This window comes from Danio aesculapii, chromosome 8 (genome assembly GCF_903798145.1).
Source record: "Danio aesculapii chromosome 8, fDanAes4.1, whole genome shotgun sequence".
In the NCBI taxonomy this organism is placed as follows: domain Eukaryota; kingdom Metazoa; phylum Chordata; class Actinopteri; order Cypriniformes; family Danionidae; genus Danio; species Danio aesculapii.
Window position 1 is genome coordinate 13,340,595 of NC_079442.1, and position 18,437 is coordinate 13,359,031.

Sequence of the window (18,437 nt, forward strand, 5' to 3'; positions counted from 1 at the left end):
GAAACCCAGAAGTATAGGATCAGCACTGTAAACATTGCAGCAACATGCTGTGGACTACAAACCTCCAGCTGTTGCCGTGATTTCAGAGTGCAGATATGGTCTAAACATCACTTTAAAATCATTCAGTTCAGTTTAATTTAAACAATTAAAAGCATACTAGGCATCAAACAAATTCACTGTCTCTTTAAGAGTGTCCTCCTAGGCTTCAGTTCATGGCACCAGGTAAACCCTGTGGGGGCTTCCCTGCTTCAGCCTATGTAACCTGGTGAGCGATAAAACAATGCAGTCATCTGTATCACAACCTTGAGTTACCTGTAATAATGTCATCCCTGTAATTGGCCGTGAAGGCCATCAGTTCACCGCTCTTCACAGAGTATAAACACAAATAGATGGACGCTGGAGCGTTTAAAGCTGCAAAGATCAGTCAATTGCTCTTCTGTGTTTGCGCTCGGTAAACATCGGTGAAGTGCAGTGAACTGATGACCTTCACAGCCAATCAGTCATTTCTGTTGAGCACTGGTGAATACTATGGCAAATCAGCGGTGTTGCGTTCAACAGTGCTTAAATGTTAGTGGGGAAATTGCCGTTTTTTTTTATTTAAGTACTGAAATTCAGTACTATGACAGGTCTAATATAGTGTCAATATAGTATAGAATGAGTTCATAAACTTGAGTTTGAGAAATGGCATCTGAACCGTGTGTTTGGGAAAGATAATGTTAGCTAACTAGTGCCATTTCCTTTAACTTGGCTGAAAATGAGGTCTGATATCCCTTTTTATTTACACTATTCATTCAGAACACACATTCGGTTCACTCGGAAGGCGGTGAAAGTATAAATTTGTTTCACTTTCTTTTCTCTGGTAAGATATACAGCCAGGTACACAACATTCCTGTGTGACTCAGCCGATACTTCCGGGTTTCTTCCCACCGCAGCCTCGATTTCGCTTTTTAAATGGCGGCCGCGTGAAATCAGTCTATACTCAATAACTTGTAAAAGTTGAGATTTGTTTAACTCTTTGTAACTCTAAAGTGTAAATTTCAAAATAACCAATAGAAATAAAGAGCGGGTGAATGGAATTCAATTTCACCCATCACCTGCTACCAAAAGCAAGCTTGCCTACAGAAAGTCTTTTTGTTAGGCAGAATCTTTATACATTTCTAAATATAGCACAACTATAAATATAGTCCAAAAGTAATTTTACACTAATTATTTAACAAATTATATACTATACTCACCCTCAAACCTTTATGAGTTTCTTTATTTTGTAGAACACAAAAGAGGATATGTTGATGAAAGCTGAAAGCTTGTGTAGCCGACTATAATAGGTTATTTGAATGAGTATTGGTTTGTTTATTTGATAGATTTTCCTGTTTCTAGTTGGGTTGAGTCGGAGGTCACGTAATCCTCCCTGATTAATTTAACCTGTGAGAGTTGGCATAGACAGCATGATGAGACCTCAATGCAGACGCATGTTAAATGCTTCTGATTATTCTACTGCTGGTTATCAGGCCAACACAGTAAAGGAAAATATTGTTTATATATTCGATGTCTTTTGGATTATGTTATGTGAAACCGATTAGTTTGTTTGTTTGTCTTGTTAGTTTTCACTGTGTTTAATAAATAAAATGCATGGACATCAGTATTTGGAAAATGTGGATGGTTTAATAACCGGCGGGTAGTTACAACCTGTAACAATTGACATCCATTCAAACACTAGGAAGGTCAATGGTTACAGGGTTTATGACTTTCTTCAAAATATCTTATTTTGTGTTCAACATAAAAAAGAAACTCAAACAGGTTTGAAACAAGTAAAGGGAGAGTAAATGATGATCATTTTTAAATTTTTGGGGTTTACTATTCCTTTAACATACATACATATAGTTTAAATTATTGAAATAGTTGAAGCTTAGGTAAAAACAACCGTCAATAATGTCTTTTTGTATAGATATTTTAGAATGACTGGATGTCATATGGATGTCATATGGACTGTAAAACAAAACTCTTGCAGACTTAATTTTTTTTTAAAGTTGGATCAAATTAACTTTTCTAGTCATCGCAACTTACAAAAATCTTAAATAAAAAATTATTAAAAATTTAACTTTGTATAACACAAATTAGGTTAAAGGGCACCTATTATACCCCTTTTTAAAGATTTAATATTAATATTATGGTTCTTCTGAGTGTGCCAGTTTAGGTTCAGTTCAAAACACAATTCAGATTTTTTTTATTATAATTTGTTATAATAACTTTTATTTTAAGTGTCATTTTGGAGGTATGCACAGGTCGTTTTAGGGGTGTGTTGCTTCACATGAAAATTAGTTTCGACTTCCCGCCCAACTTAACAAGGGGGTGGAGCCAAGGGCTCTCCTGCTTTGTGTGTATGACAACAGAGGCAGACAGAGAGAAGCAACATGTGTGAGAGGACCAGCATTCAGTCGTACATGTACGACCCGGACTCAGACCAAGCAGAGACTACTGCTTTGGAATCAATATTCCTAATGTGCCAGAATGTGTCAGAGTGGTAGTTTGACAAAAATAATTTGTGTCTTTGTATAGTTTTACAGCCCCATGTAACGATGCACACGTCATCCGTATAGGGATACAACGATTAACCGGTTTCACTATTAACAGCGCTATAATTCGTCATTGTTAATTAATCGTAAAGGCTTCTCAAAGTTGTGCTCTTTGCTATTTGCTAAGTTCTCTTTGCTATTTGGGCTTATTGGAACCTAATTACAATAAAAATCTAAGTATTATCTTTTGATATGATGTACTTTTAGAGAAAAATGATGTCCATATGTGTGGACTCTGAAACACTTTTTCCTGAATTTTTTTATGCATATTTAACATAGACATTTTTTTACTTGCTTTGACTATCAGAGAGTAAAAACAATATTTTTTTTCCCATTTTGGACAGTTAAAAATACGGTTTGGGACATTTCATTTGCTGCAAAACAGTTGCAGGATGACATTGTATATCTGTAACAAAATATAAAACAAAGTATTTTAAATAGCCACTTAAGACCCAAAGTGTGCTGTCCACGTATGTGGACACACAAGCCCTAGGAAGTCAAAGTTCTGAGCTTGTACACAGAGACTAATGACCATGCACACTGGATTAACTTTGACTGAGGCTATAACTAAGGCAAGTTCATTATTTCCAATGGAGGCACGTGCATGCGAGGCAACGCGCTCACACTTTCCAGCCGCACTTAGTTGAGATGACAGGGAGCTTCTGTGACTGCGGGAAATGCAAACGGCTAAAGTTTAAGGAAGACACAATAAAAAGTACACAGGTTTGCAAACCCACCTAAAGTTACAAACAATGGCGCAGATGAGAGCGATCATGTGGTGAATGTTGATCCGCCAGCCGAGATCAATCGAGTGTTTTCGGAGAGAGTGCTAAAAGACTCAGTGGATCAGCCGTTTAATGGCCCGAATTGTGATACATTGCATTCACGACGTGTTCAGCGCAAATGGACACTAAATGTAAACTCTCTGTTGCCCATTCGCAGGAAGACGATGAAGGCTCTTGTGTTGAGCCCAATGAGCCTTACATCCAAAAATAGAGCAAGGGTGTTCCTTTGGTGACATCGCTTTGACTCACACGCTGAAAATGGTGAACGAGAAACAACAAACTGAGGATATGGTAATGCGCGTCTGTCAATCAATATTGGTGGGTGGGTGGTCACATGACATACTTGCGTCAGTTGCGTCGCTTTGCTCCCATTCATGAATTCGCTCGCGGGGCATCATGGGATAGCGCAGCATGCATGGGATGCGCACTCCAAAATCTCGCCGGAAGTAGCAAGTCATCCGGGTAGTTCTCGCATACTGATTTACGTATTCTATGAATTCGGACATACCACTCGGCTCGCATACTGATTTTAGCGTACTGTATAGTATGGAAGTATGTGGTTTTGGACGCAGCCTATACCTACACACGTCTGTCCAAACAGCTTGAAAAGTAGATTTTTCACCATAGGTGCCCTTTAAACCTGATTAACTTATTAAAATAAGTTAAAGCCACATAAAAAAAATATGTTATCTTGACTTCTTGTGATTACATTTTTTACAGTGTGGCAACTGAAACAAACAATGCCTTCGAACTCACTATTTATGCTTAACACATAACGTTTTTTAAGTTTTAGTACCATTAAATCCGAATTAGTCAAACTAATAAAAGAGATGTTGCAATAATGCAATATGTGAAAAATAATGTGAGATTAAAAAACGTTTTCTCACCCGGGCACAGAAATTGTTGATGGCTTGTGGAGGGAACCCACGTCTCCTGAGTGCTGTGAGGGTAAAAAGCCTAGGATCATCCCAATCTCTAAAAAAAACAATACAGCATATCATGAAACTTCCGTTACACTAATAAATGACCCAAAAAATTAAAATGAGTATGAGTGTGTTTGTTCAACCTAACAACTCCTGTTTCCACCAATTTGATGATCTTCCTCTTGGAAACGACAGTATAAGTGAGGTTCAGTCGGCCATATTCCCACTGCACCGGACAATACACATCCAGAGCATTGCACAACCAGAAATACGATGATCGTCTGACAAAGAAATAAAATCAGCATGTAGGACCTTATTTAAATTATTTTATAAACCAAACACAACTGCAACGTTCTAAAGCAGTGGTGCTCAACCCTGTTCCTGGAGATCCACCTTCCCGCAAAGTTCAGCTCCAACCCTGATCAAACACACCTGAACCAATTAGGACCAAAACAGCACTTGATAATTACAGGCAGGTGTGTTTGATATGGGTTGCAACTAAAATCTGCAGGAAGGTCGATCTCCAGGAACAGGATTGGTCATCCCTGTTCTAAAATAATAAGTTATATTCATTTTACTTTTAAATTATTTCATATACAGTTGAAGTCAGAATTAATGGCATTATTAGCTCCCATGTATGTTTTCCTCCAACGGCGAGAAGATTTTTTTCTATTAAATGTATTGATTGTTATATGAAATATTCACCTGTGACTAAAGACATCAATAAAGTGCTATTAAACACTGGCATATTATTGCAAGTGATCCTACCCACCAAAGAATATTCTGAAAATTCACCTCCTTTAGTACAAGAACATGTGGTTTATGTGGTTTATATTATGTCGGTAAGACGAGTAAGCCTTATTTCTGAACATCGATGTGCTATTCGACATCATGATCCTAGAAGTGTGGTTGCATGGCATTTTTTTAGTTATGAGACATTTTGTCTCCAGTCTACAACATACAGGGATTGAAGTTGTTAAGTGACCACATCGGGGAAGGGGATCTTAATGAGTTGCTGTCACAACGTGAAGCCTTTTGGATTTTCACTCTAGATACATTGTCTCCAAGAGGTTTAAATGTGGAGTTTGACATTTATCCTTTTCTTTAATGTTTAATTAGTTGTTTGGGAAAAGTTGTTTGTATTTCTTTGTAATATTTTTTTTTAATGTTTTTTCTTTATTTGTGATTTATTATTAGGATTTATTTTGTATTTTCATTTTGAATACGCAAGTTGTATAATTTACAAATGTGTATTTTTTTTTAATTTTTTGTTGTGAGATAATAGCCACGTTTCCACTATCGCAACTGAAGCGAGCGTGGCAGGGCGAGCCAAGGCCAGTCATGTTTCCACTGTCACTTCCGGGGTCTGATGAGGAAAAAGGGGGGCTTACTCGGGGCCAGCGGCTGGCCTTTTTCGGCCAGCCGAATGCATACAGTGAAAGGAGAGGTGGACTTTGCCAGAGTCTGGCAAAGATGGCGTGCCACCATTACAATAGTTTTCCCGATCGCACACGAGTACATGTGCCAAAAAAAATAAATTAATACAGAAAGAAAGAAAAACATATAGCTGGTCAGTTTAAGATAAGCTATTCCACATAAAGATAGGCTATTCCATTGGCTATAGCTTAGATTTTATTACTTGCTCTTATGTCCTTGGACACGTAGCGGTTTCTTTTATCTAAGATAACCGGATAATATGCAACATCTTTAAATTATTCGCTTAAATAAAGGGGAATTTCCTATTAAGTGTCATATAGACTATGGAAAAAATTCATATGTTTTAGGTCTCTCCGGAACATTTGGGCTGAATGTTTGACTGTGTCTACCGAAATTAGGATGTTATAAAATACATTTTATACCGAGTTATTACCGGATTATTTCTGTGGTTTTATATTATGGATGTTGTGCTGGGTCATCCTTCCGTTAGTGGCGAGACTACTCATTGCGCGACGCCAGTCAGTTGGCGAGTAAACATATATAATGAATGAAAATACAAAGACCTGTGCAAATAGACATATAATGTAATGCTGTACAGTAACGTGTCATTTGTTTGTTTCGGTTATCTTCATTTTAATTGTTTCGTTATGATGCGATGGTGTGCTTTATCTGCCTGATTCCCACTGAACTGGGTGGATTGTGTGACGTTTGATTCGGGAAAGTTCTGGGGTGGGGTTTGTGTGACGTGCTGCAAGCTACTAGCCCAACAGTGGAAACGCAACATGATTTCAGCCTCACTGCTCAAGCTCCCGGGCTATCAGCATGGCCCGGCCCAATAAAAGCCCTGGACCAACAGTGGAAATGCGGCTATTGTATGAGGGGCGACATGGTGGCTCAGTGGTCAGCTGTGGAAAACATATGCTGATAAGTTGGCGGTTCATTCCACTGTGGCGACCCTGATGAATAAAGGAACTAAGCCAAAGGAAAATGAATGAATAAATGTATGAGATCATGTGATCTGGAAGTGTATATTAAAAAAAAAAAAGAAGAAGAAAAGAGCAACATTCTGTGATGAATACTGTCTGATGAAGAGGTGGTGTGCTCGAAACATTAAGCCTGGTTTTTACTTTATACGTCCGCTTGAGTGCGTGCGGCGAATGTTCGCTTTGGGTGTGCGCGACATTATTTCAGCTGGCGGTGCGCAGGTTTTTTATTTGAGACTCGAGCGAACAGTGCGCGCAGCGCCGCATTTGATTTGAGTTTAATATGAAACACTATGAAGAGATTGTCTGAAACAGGCACTACTGTACAGACATCTTTATGATCCATGATCATAGAGATAACCAGATCAATAATTCTTGGCTAGAAATTGCAACAGCCGTGGGAAAGGAGAAAGTTTTTGTTAAAAGGTTTGGAAAATCTGAAGGATGAGTTTATTAAAACCAAAAGAGGCCATGCAAAAGTGGAGACCCAGGTACACAATCACAGAAATAGGTTTTCCACAAGTTACGGGTTTTACGCTGATGTTTATATTACAATTTTGAATTAAAAACAATTTAATAGTTACAAAACTATAATTAAGGAACAAATCATTTCTTTGATAACTGGAAAAGGAATATTTGAACCTATCGGTTTACAGTACACTGATGCCCTGTTTCTCTAGGTTTTATTGGTGATAATGGTCAGGAATGTTGGACCATTATTGCCTTTTTAGCATAAGTAGAGAACAGAAACGTGTGAACTGTGGAGCGGGCTAAATAATAAAAAAATATCTGTATTTTATTTAGTAAGTGTACTTTAAAAAAAAAAAAATGTATCCTTGCCTTAATAAAATATATTTGTAGAGCAGCGCATATTCTCCTTTTATTAATATCTAATAAACTTTAATAGGTAAAACTGTCCGAAATATGAACAAAAGCAAGTGATGCATCAAAGTTTGATAAAAAAAATCTTGAATGGTTATAAAAATCTTTATAATCATTAAAATAATTTATAAAAACAATAAAAATAATTCGTTTAAAAAGTATTGAATGATATTAATGATATGACGTAGTTCCAGAAACATTCTACTTCTCTGTTTATCCGTCTGTCTTTATGGTCAGCTTCTTTTGACTACCCCCTCTCGTTCTAAAGAATATCACAATGCCGAACGCAGCGAGTATAAAAGCCTTGTCCGTTTCTCGAGGTGCAGTCAGCGGAGGTGCGCGATACGGTGCCAGGCGAAAGTATAAATCCAGCTTTACATGCTTTGTGTCAGCCTTTTACATTTAAAATGAATAAATTGGCATTTTTGGAGCTTTAGTGTTACTGCCTTTTTGAATAAATACAACATTTCTAAACATAATAGTTCTAATAACAGCTTTCTTTTATCTTTTCCATGATGACAGTACATAATATTTGACTAAATATTATTCAAAATACTAGTATTCAGCTTAAAGTGACATTTAAAGGCTTAACTAGGTTAATTAGGCAAGTAAGGGTAATTAGGTAAGTCATTGTACAATGATGTTTGTTCTGTAAACAACCAAAAAAATATTAATTAATATAAAATAATGCTGATCTAAAAATGCTTAAAAAGTAAAAAAAAAAAAAAAAAAACTGCTTTTATTCTAGCCGAAATAAAAAAAAAAAAAAGACTTTTTCCAGAAGAAAAAAATATCATCAAACATACTGTGAAAATGTGCTTGCTCTGTTAAACATCATTTGGGAAATATTTGAAAAATAAATAATTAAATAAATAAATAAATAAAGTAATTTTGACAAACTGTATGTCTGTCTGATTCACTGATACTGATGCAACAAAATCCTTAGTGCCATACCTGGCCTGAAACTCTTTGGTGCACAGAGAGTGTGTGATGTTCTCAATGGAGTCGCACAGACAGTGTGTGTAATCGTAAGTGGGGTATATGCACCTGTACACAAGACACAAGAAAAGAAGCAGTATTAAATTGAGAAACAAAATGACAGCATGTTATTGAATCTAAGTGTCTTACCAAGTGTCTCCTGTCCTGTGATGTGGCGTGTATTTGATTCGATACGCTACTGGGTCCATTTTGCCATCTTCCATGACCATCTTCATTCTGAGAGTGGCTTCCCCTTCAGCAAATATTCCCTTTCTCATGCGCTCAAACAAAACCAAAGACTCTTCCACGGGTCGCTCTCTCCAGGGAGAGGAGGGGACGTTGTGACCCTTGAGTTCCTCTCCACGCTGGTGGCACACATAAGCATGACCCCTGATAGGCAACACAAACAATAATTAATAGTAAATAATTTAGAAACAGAGGCGACGTGCTGGCGCAGTAGGTAGTGCTGTCGCCTCACAGCAAGAAGTTCATTGGTTCGAGCCTCGGCTGGGTCAGTTGGGATTTCTGTGTGGAGTTTGCATGTTCTCCCGTGTTCACGTGGGTTTCCTCTGGGTGCTCCGGTTTCCCCCACATGTCCAAAGACATGCGGTATAAGTGAATTGGGTAAGCTAAATAGGCCGTAGTGTGTGTGAATGAGTGTGTATGGATGTTTCCCAGTGTTGGGTTGCAGCTGGAAGGGCCTCGGCTGCGTAAAACATAAGTTGACAGTTCATTCCACTGTGGCGACCCCAGATTAATAAAGGGACTAAGCCGATAAGAAAATTAATGAATGAATATAGAAACAGATTCACACAAGCATATAAACATCACTGCTTTCCCTGATTATAATTAGAAATGCACTAAATTTTTGGTGGCTGAAAATTATATAAATTAAATAAACACCATTTTCTTCTGAAAGAGAAAAACGCGCAAAAAATTGATATGATAAAAAAAAGGCTGTTTCAGTCTCCAGCCATAGTCAGTTCGCAGTGTGAAGCAGCTTTCACACCAGACACAGAAAGAGATGCGCATGAAACCCATTCATTTCAATGGCTTGTGGCGAGCAAGTGTGGTTTGTTGTCACAAAAGTGCAAAAGCAGTGGAAGGCACCATCAACTAGCTTGAATGTTCAAAATAGCTCAATATTCTATTTTATTATAAGTGTTATTATTTTACAAAATGTGGTTATTTTATTAGCTTGTGTTTTTTTTTTTAAATCAGTATAATTTAAAGTTATACATAAGTATAATTTAAACGTTGTACAAAATTACTTGATGTTTTAAATAATTATAACAACAACAACAACAACTATATAATGAATATAAATAATAATAAATATAAAATAATAAGACTTTTTGGTTTCGGTTTTTGATCAGTTGCACCCAGTATTTTTGGTTTTGGCAAAATGGTTTTGACATCCCTAGTTATTATGTATAATATTATTTAAAAAAAAAAAAAAAAAAAAAAAAATGACTTATTTGATGGGTAAAAACAAATGTTTATTTTGTTAATTCACAAGACATACACACGCATAAGCTCACATTTCTATTGGCCTACCATGTACACTGATGTTCAGACATACTGCAACATTTGCACCACATGTCAGACAACCAGCGCGGTACGTCAAAGAGACAAGGCTCCGTTACATCCCTTACCCATCATCTCAACCCCTTGGACCACTTGAAAGGAGTAGTGCTGGACACCGCTCCATACTTGTCATCTGTGACTTCGCCACACGTTACCCCGAAGCATTCCCACTTCGCACAGTCACCACCACTCTTCTACAACTGTTTTCCAGGGTAGGCATCCCCGACGAAATCATCACAGACCAGGGAACCAATTTTATGTCACGAGTGATGAAGCAGTTTCACCAGCAGTTGGGCATCACTGCACTGAGGACGACCCCTTATCACCCGCAGACGGATGGGCTGGTGGAGAGATTTAATGCGACACTAAAGAACATGCTACTGAAGTTTGTGAATGACACTGGAAAGGACTGGGACAAGTGGCTACCGTTCCTGCTGTTTGCCTATAGAGAGGTACCTCAAGTATCCACAGGTTTCGCCCCTTTTGAGTTGATGTATGGCTGGCCAGTCAAGGGGCCGTTAGACTTATTGAAGGCATGGACAAAGCCTCCAGCAGCAGAAGAGGGCAGCAGCATCATCAATTTCATCCTGGAAATGAGGGAGAGGCTGGAGACATACAGGGCGCAAGTGGAGGAAAACCTGAAAAAGGCACAAGACAAGCAGAAGAGATGGTATGACCAAAAGACCCGTCTACGCCAATTTCAACCGGGGCAGAAGGTATTATTACTATTACCCACGTCAACTAACAAACTTCTTGCAAAGTGACAGGGGCCCTATGAGATTACCAGGAAGATGGATCCGGTCTCATACGAGATACATCACCCTGAGAAAAAGAAGAGTCGGCAAACCTACCACATTAACCTCCTGAAAGAATGGAAAGTGGCCAAGACACCGCAACAACTTAAACAGTTCTTGATGGTAAGAGAAGTGGAAGAAGATGAAAGTGAACCAGCTGAAGAGATGGTGACACCAAGGAAATCTGCAGAGCTGAAACTGGAACAACTTGAAGAAGATAAACAACAACAGTTACAAGATCTACTGAACCAATACCCTTCATTGTTTCAGCAGAGACCAGGCAGAACCGAGGTAACCCAACACACCATTCATCTTACTAATAACATTCCATCAAGACAGAGACCTTATTGAATCCCGGAAAAACTGCTGAAGCCTTTGAAAGAAGAGATCGAGACCATGAAGAAGTTGGGGGTAATCAAGGCTTCAACTTCTGAATGGAGTATCCCACTCGTCATCGTTCCGAAGAAGGATGGATCCTTTAGGGTCTGTGTTGACTTCCGTAAGTTGAATGCTCAATCGAAGTTTGATGCCTACCCTATGCATAGGATTGATGACCTGCTGGAGAAGATTGGACAGGCCTGCTACATCACTACACTGGACTTGCGCAAGGGATATTGGCAGGTGCCCCTCCATCCGTCAAGACCACTGACTGCCTTCAGAACACCTCTTGGCCTATACCAGTTTACAGTTCATCTGTTTGGATTACATGGGGCACCTGCGACCTTCCAGCGACTTATGGACCAAGTTCTCCAGGGCTGTGAAGAGTTTGCAGCTGCGTACCTAGACGACGTTGTGATTCATAGTCACACGTGGGTGGATCATTTGCGGCACGCAAGACAGACCCTGGAGAAGATCCAAGCGGCGGGTCTGTCCTTAAACGTGGCAAAGTGTGAGTGGGGTAAACAAGAAACCAACTACCTGGGGTACCGACTGGGTAATGGCAGTCTCAGACCACAGGTAGACAAGGTGGAAGCAATTCGGCGAAGCCCAAGACCCAGGACCAAGAAGGAGGTGCGCTCCTTTAAAGGATTGGTGGGCTGGTACGGACGCTTCATCCCTGACTTTGCCTCAACAGCAGCACCCATAACGGACTTGTTAATAAAAGGGACAAAGAATCCAGTCACTTGGACTGAGGCATGTGAGCAGGCATGGAAGACTCTTCAAGAGAGACTCTGTGCACATCCGGTGCTAAAGAGTCCAGACTTTACTCAACGTTTCTTGGTGCAGGTGGACGCATCAGACCGAGGGATTGGCGCGGTACTGGCCCAGGGACCATCTGGAGAAGAGAGACCTGTGGTGTTTCTGAGTAGGAAGCTGTTGCCCAGGGAAACTCGGTACTCCACGGTAGAGAAAGAGTGTCTGGCCATCAAGTGGTCCCTTGAATCCCTCCGCTACTATCTCCTAGGGAGGGAGTTTGACCTAGAGACTGACCATCTGGCGCTCGCATGGTTTCATACCATGAAGGATAACAACGCTAGAGTGACCCGATGGTACTTGGCATTACAACCCTTCAGGTTTAAAATACGTCACTGCCCTGGGAGGAAAAACCTAGTTGCCGACTTCCTGTCCAGGTTACCAGACAGTACGCGGCTTGGAGAGGGGGAGGATAATGTGGAGAAGTGAGACTTCTCCCCTCCGTCTCTGACGGCCACACCAATATATATATATATATACATATATATTGTGCCCTCATATGATGCGTGTGTGTGTGTGTGTATATATATATATATATATACATATATATATATATATATATATATATATATATATATATATATATATATATATATATATATATATATATATATATATATATATATATATATATATATATATGTATATGTATATATATATATATGTATATGTATATCTATATATATATATATATATATATATATATATATATATATATATATATATATATATGTATATATATATATATATATATATGTATATATATATATATATATATATACACACACACACACACGCATCATATGAGGGCACAATATATATGTATATATATATATATATTGGTGTGGCCGTCAGAGACGGAGGGGAGAAGTCTCACTTCTCCACATTATCCTACATATATATATATATGTATATGTATATGTATATGTATATGTATATGTATATGTATATATATATATATATATATATATATATATATATATATATATATATATATATATATATATATATATATATATATATATATGTATATATACATACATACACACACATACATATACATATATATACATATATATATATACATACATATACATACACACGCATCATATGAGGGCACGCATCATATCCCCGGCATTCCATCATCCCTCCACAGTATCATCTCTCCCCTATAATCTCACATAGAGCATACTTACACACACCCATTGTCTGCATGTTTTCGTTTGTCTGTTTGTTGTCTAGGGGGGTTCGGACTTCAGCGCGAGACCGGCGAACCTGAGTGAAGGAAGGGGGCGCTTATGACATCAGAAGCCGCGCCTTGGGAGTTCGCACGCTGAAAGTCCGACCGTACCATTTGTGTTTATGTGGGTACAACCAGTGTTGTTGTTTGTCCTGTTTTACAGGAGGAGAGCTGTTATTGGTCTGTTAGGCAGACAAGAATGTTTCATGTTTAAAGAGATGCCATTCAAGGCAAATTTAAAGGATATATATTTTAGGTACATACCTGAATGGCTTACGCCAATCGATGGGCGGAGTCTGGGGTATAAAGAAGGACGCCAGACTCCAGCTCGGGTCAGTTTACCTGGCGAGCGAGCGTGCTGTGGCAGAGCCATGAGCAATTTTCATGAGTGAGTGGATACTTGTATACAGTGGTTACGTTCGACTTTTTTTTCCTTCTTTGGTTTGTTTTTGTGTTATATATATTCCTCTTTATATTTAATTTGTTGATTTGATACTTTGTATTTTTGTATATGTATTTTTGGACTTTTATGGACACTGTATATATTGTGCACTGGACATTTATCCTCCACATTATTGTAAATAAATACCACCTTTTTTTACACTTCCGGGTCAGGCCATTGTGTTGGATTTTTGCCTTTGGGTTTGTTTTTTTGGGGTTTATTGTGGTGTTAAGGCCTCCCACGCCTCCTAGTGGGCCCACTCTGGGTTCACAACATCACAGTTTATTTCACTACAAAAACCTTGGCTATAAAAGCCCGTTAACACTAACACAATAAGCATTGGGATTGTAGTCTTACCTGCGAATGAGATCAACAGCAAGATTGTAGAGAAGCTGGAAGTTATCAGAGGCGTGTGTGACAGCATATGGTTCATATCCTGAGTGAATAAGGATCACATTTTAAACATCTGTGAAACATCTTTCTAGAACATTAATAGATCTTTTTCAAAAAGCGTTTCAGAACAATTCGCTTCTGACATCAAGTTTTGGCTTTCAGCAGTGACAGATTACACTGAACTGAACTGTGACAACAACTGAACTAACACAGTTTTCATTTACTAGAACTTCATCTACAGTATGTTAAGTTGCTTTGACAATCTAAATTGTAAAAAACACTATAGAAACAAAGATGAACAGAATTAAGTGTTGATATAGTGTTGAAACAACTACAACCTGGTTGTTTTTAAAACAAGATTAAAATAAATAAATACATTTTAAAAAGCATGAATCCCCAGTAAAACCAAGAGCCCAACTGACTTTAGGACTAGGCAATTTTACAAAATGAAATAATAAACGTGATTAGGCAAAGCTGCGATTGTCATGCACATTTTGTCAGGGAAGCATGGTTGTGTGACCAGTAATAATTCTCTTCTGAAAGCCAGAGGGCGCTCTCTTGTGGAAACCCTTAAATACCAATAAAGAAGAAACCCAGGAAATAGTGTTGCGTTATAAACAGAAAATTTGACAGCTTTCGTTGTTTCGATGTGACTAATAAACTTGTGACTACCGAAACATCTCTCAGAAAGACTCATTTCATACACTCGTTATGTGTATTGTGGTATTTTTACATGGAGAATTTACTGCAAACCCACAGGTCACTAAAAAGCTACGCAAACAGCTTTCATCATAATAGAACAAATCTCTCAATTTTATTATCGTCCGATTTTTGATTGAATCCTCAATTTTTATGTAAAAACAACAGACTGATTTTTACTGGATGTGTCGAGTCAGATTTAAACACTCACCAAGCCACTCCACCATGTCTTTGATGGCAGTGAAGTATTTTTCCTCCTCTTTCTCTGGGTTTGTGTCATCATACCGCAGAAAACAGATGCCGTTGTTGGCCTTCACAAAGACACGTTAAGTTAGACAGGAATTTTTTGTTATACCCAACTTGTTTGTGTGAGTATTTTTTGGGGTGTATGTGTACCTTGGCAAAACCAAAATTGAAATTGATTGCTTTGGCATGGCCGATATGCAGAATACCATTAGGCTCAGGAGGGAAACGTGTGCGAACCTATAAAGAAGTGAAAGAAAACATACAATTTATAAGCAACAATCATTTTAATAACATTTTCATATTCCTACGGCTGGGATGATCAATGAATGTGTTGTAATCCGTGGGTCCAGTGTTCAAACTATACTGTGAACTTCGAAGGAGCCGCCCCTTTTTTTTAGCAAGGGGTGGGGTTGTGGTGATCTTGAGCGTGCCTTACAACAATGACTTGCATAGATGTATAACACTTACAGGATTCCTGTCTTTAAACAGTCAAAAAAACAAGCAATACAAATATAAAACAAATATCCATACTATTGTACCTAACAATACAAAATAGGCTAAATGAACAAGAACACCTCAGAGATAGTTTCGTTTCACTTTGCAAAAAAAAGTGTTTGTTTGCCCATCATTAACTTTCTTTGACCCTTGAAAATTTCTTTTGAGGGCTTCATTTTTACATGCACAAACAACAGAAAGTTGCCTAATTTCCCCTGCAGTGCTTCTGTGAGAGGAACACATTCATTTACATAAAACAAACAAGAATATGTTTCACTTAACAACAAAAGATAACCTCGTCGTGTAGCCTACACTTTTTACATTGTGCTCCAGAAGTTCAAGATGAAGACATTAAGGACAGCATATGCTTTTTTATTTGACATACTGTAGGCCTAAAGAATGTCATAGGATGTCACTTTTCATTCCAGTAAAGGCAAACACAATCGCAAATTTGAAAGAGAAAGAAAACCACTCAAAAGCTTCAAGTTTACCCTGCAGTTTCAGCTTAATTGTGCGTTGTTTACAGTGATGTTAGGGTGTTTTTAAAAAAAGAATATTGTTTTTAACATGAACATGTTAATAAAGTGGACTTTTCTCTGCAGCGCCCCCACACCTTGATGCTCATGACAAGAATAGCATGTGTGACAATCTTTTCACGTTATGGATTTTTGAAAATGACCTTCCATGCAGTGTGTAACACAGCTCTAAGTGAAGTGAAATATCCAGCTAAGGCCTAAATCTGAAAGTGCACCGTGTTTAAAACTATTGATTCAACTATAAAAGTCGACTCATAGTGGTTCGAATGAATCACCACTGCAACGAATCTTTAGCTGTGTGAGCATGATGTTGATTCGGAACTTAAGCCCCACACATTTGTTGCGCGCGCAATACCGGGAAAATTGAAACCCCCGGCCCTGACCACAAACACTTTAGAAAGAGGAAGATGACAAACACTGTAGCAGATCCAGGTTGAATCAAGTCGAACAGCCGCTGTACTTTGAAGTGTGAGGGAAAGTTATTTTCCCTACCCAAAGACGAGGCTGTAAAGAGTCAGTGGTTGAATTTTATTTTTACAAAATACCTCAGCATTACAGCCTTAGTCTTGAGGGGTGTTTCCCTGATTTTCTGACGAGTGCTTCAGCAATCTACATGCTTTCAATGGGTGATTTGTCAGCCGTTTGTTAAAGGATGGATCAGAAAAGACTATTGATGTACTGTATGGGACTTGTCAGAACTTGACAGGAACTTTACAGTACACGGTTCAGTTTCTTCTAGCTTTGTTGTAATCGATTGTACTGTATCTGGTTAACTCTTTAAATTCTCATATCGCGTCTAAAGCCACGTTGATAACCTGACGTGTGCTGCTTTTTTTCCCGAATTAATTGCGTAATTGTACTATGGAGTGTGTTTCGAGGGCCGCTGCGATTGGATCCTATACCAAAGTTGGCGACCCGGGGGTTTCACAGACTGTACCAAAATGCTGAGAACCGGCGGGAGGGAGAGTGGGGTTGAAATAGAGTGTAGCGGGAGATGGGTCTGAAATATGTGAGGCTCCCGGGAAAAATGGGAGTGTTGGCAGGTACGCTCACACATATACTCTGCACTCTGACTACTTCAAAAATGTTGATAAGTCATGGTGGGCATTTCTCTCTGTCTCTCGCTAAACACAGTCGACCAATCACAACAGACTGGGTCATCAGCGCAGATTAGCATCGTGCTAAGGAGGGGTTTGGGAATAAATGAATCACTAAACGAATATGGGAGTCGTTGGGATAATTAAAATGGGAAAATAAATGCATATTATAAGACAATGAAAGTGTTTTTTGACCTTGCATGCATATCGGACTTGTTGGTGACCCCAAGACCAAAATATGACCCTTTTTAATGCATAATAGGGGCTCTTTAAGTGAATTAGGTGTAAATCACCATCATGCATGGATGAATTATATTTTTGCACTTTTACACTTAATAACCCTCTATGATTACATTACACAAAACTGAAACTGTAACACATTGTTATAATTTTTGCGATCCCCAGAATCAAAATCATGTTTTTAGGGGAGCCCATGTCTTTATTGGGGTCGCCGAGATTCACCTAGCTCCCTTGCAGTACACACCCCTTTTTGTTTTTAATGTTGTTAATGTTGGAAGAAGAGCACTTGCACTTTCATCATGCTTTGTAAGTGGTCAAATGTACTTGCGCACAGGATTATCGTAAACAGTTCACCATGAACTTGGTGATTAATTCTTTAATTATTCTTTAGAATTATTTGAAGTTTTTAGATGAGCCTGTATTATTTAGAGGTTGTTAACTGGAAATAACATACTTTGGAATGTCACAACTGACCAATAAGAAGCGAGTATTTCAGATCGCAGTGTAATAATAAACATAATCAACAGCCACTTAGGCAGTGTTTCATTCATGGTCATACCTGCCCTCCAGTTTCCTCCAAATGCTTCTTCAGCAAGTTCATGGTGTTAGGTGTTACAATGTAACCCTCCGTTTTGTAATTCTCCCCTGTGCGGAGAAGAGAAAGTGAATAGAGGAGAAATAAAAATGATAAGGATGAGTGATATTGCAGCTATCTGGACACCTAGTTGTAAGCACAGTCACCTGGCTTATGGAACTTAAGAGCTTCTCCTCTCAGCTGCTCCATCAATGACTTATTCTCAATGTTCCCGTCACCTACAGAGAAAGATGCATTAGTAAAACAGACTATTACAATTTTATGAAGAAAACATGTTAAGTGATTGATGAACATCCTTTAAAGTTATAGTTCTAGAAA

General features: G+C 38.5%; 1 protein-coding gene across 1 annotated transcript in view; it reads right to left on the reverse strand.

Moving 5' to 3' along the window:
- The window catches only part of qars1 (glutaminyl-tRNA synthetase 1), a 41,290-nt gene that overhangs the window by 12,284 nt on the left and 10,569 nt on the right, over nucleotides 1–18,437 (reverse strand). The window contains exons 8-16 of the mRNA XM_056463251.1: nucleotides 18,266–18,337; nucleotides 18,084–18,169; nucleotides 15,307–15,393; nucleotides 15,122–15,221; nucleotides 14,176–14,254; nucleotides 8,712–8,951; nucleotides 8,538–8,630; nucleotides 4,425–4,562; nucleotides 4,246–4,333 (exon numbers count right to left, since the gene is read on the reverse strand). Coding sequence (XP_056319226.1) covers nucleotides 4,246–4,333; nucleotides 4,425–4,562; nucleotides 8,538–8,630; nucleotides 8,712–8,951; nucleotides 14,176–14,254; nucleotides 15,122–15,221; nucleotides 15,307–15,393; nucleotides 18,084–18,169; nucleotides 18,266–18,337 — 983 coding nt within the window. The remainder of the gene's footprint in view (nucleotides 1–4,245; nucleotides 4,334–4,424; nucleotides 4,563–8,537; nucleotides 8,631–8,711; nucleotides 8,952–14,175; nucleotides 14,255–15,121; nucleotides 15,222–15,306; nucleotides 15,394–18,083; nucleotides 18,170–18,265; nucleotides 18,338–18,437) is intronic.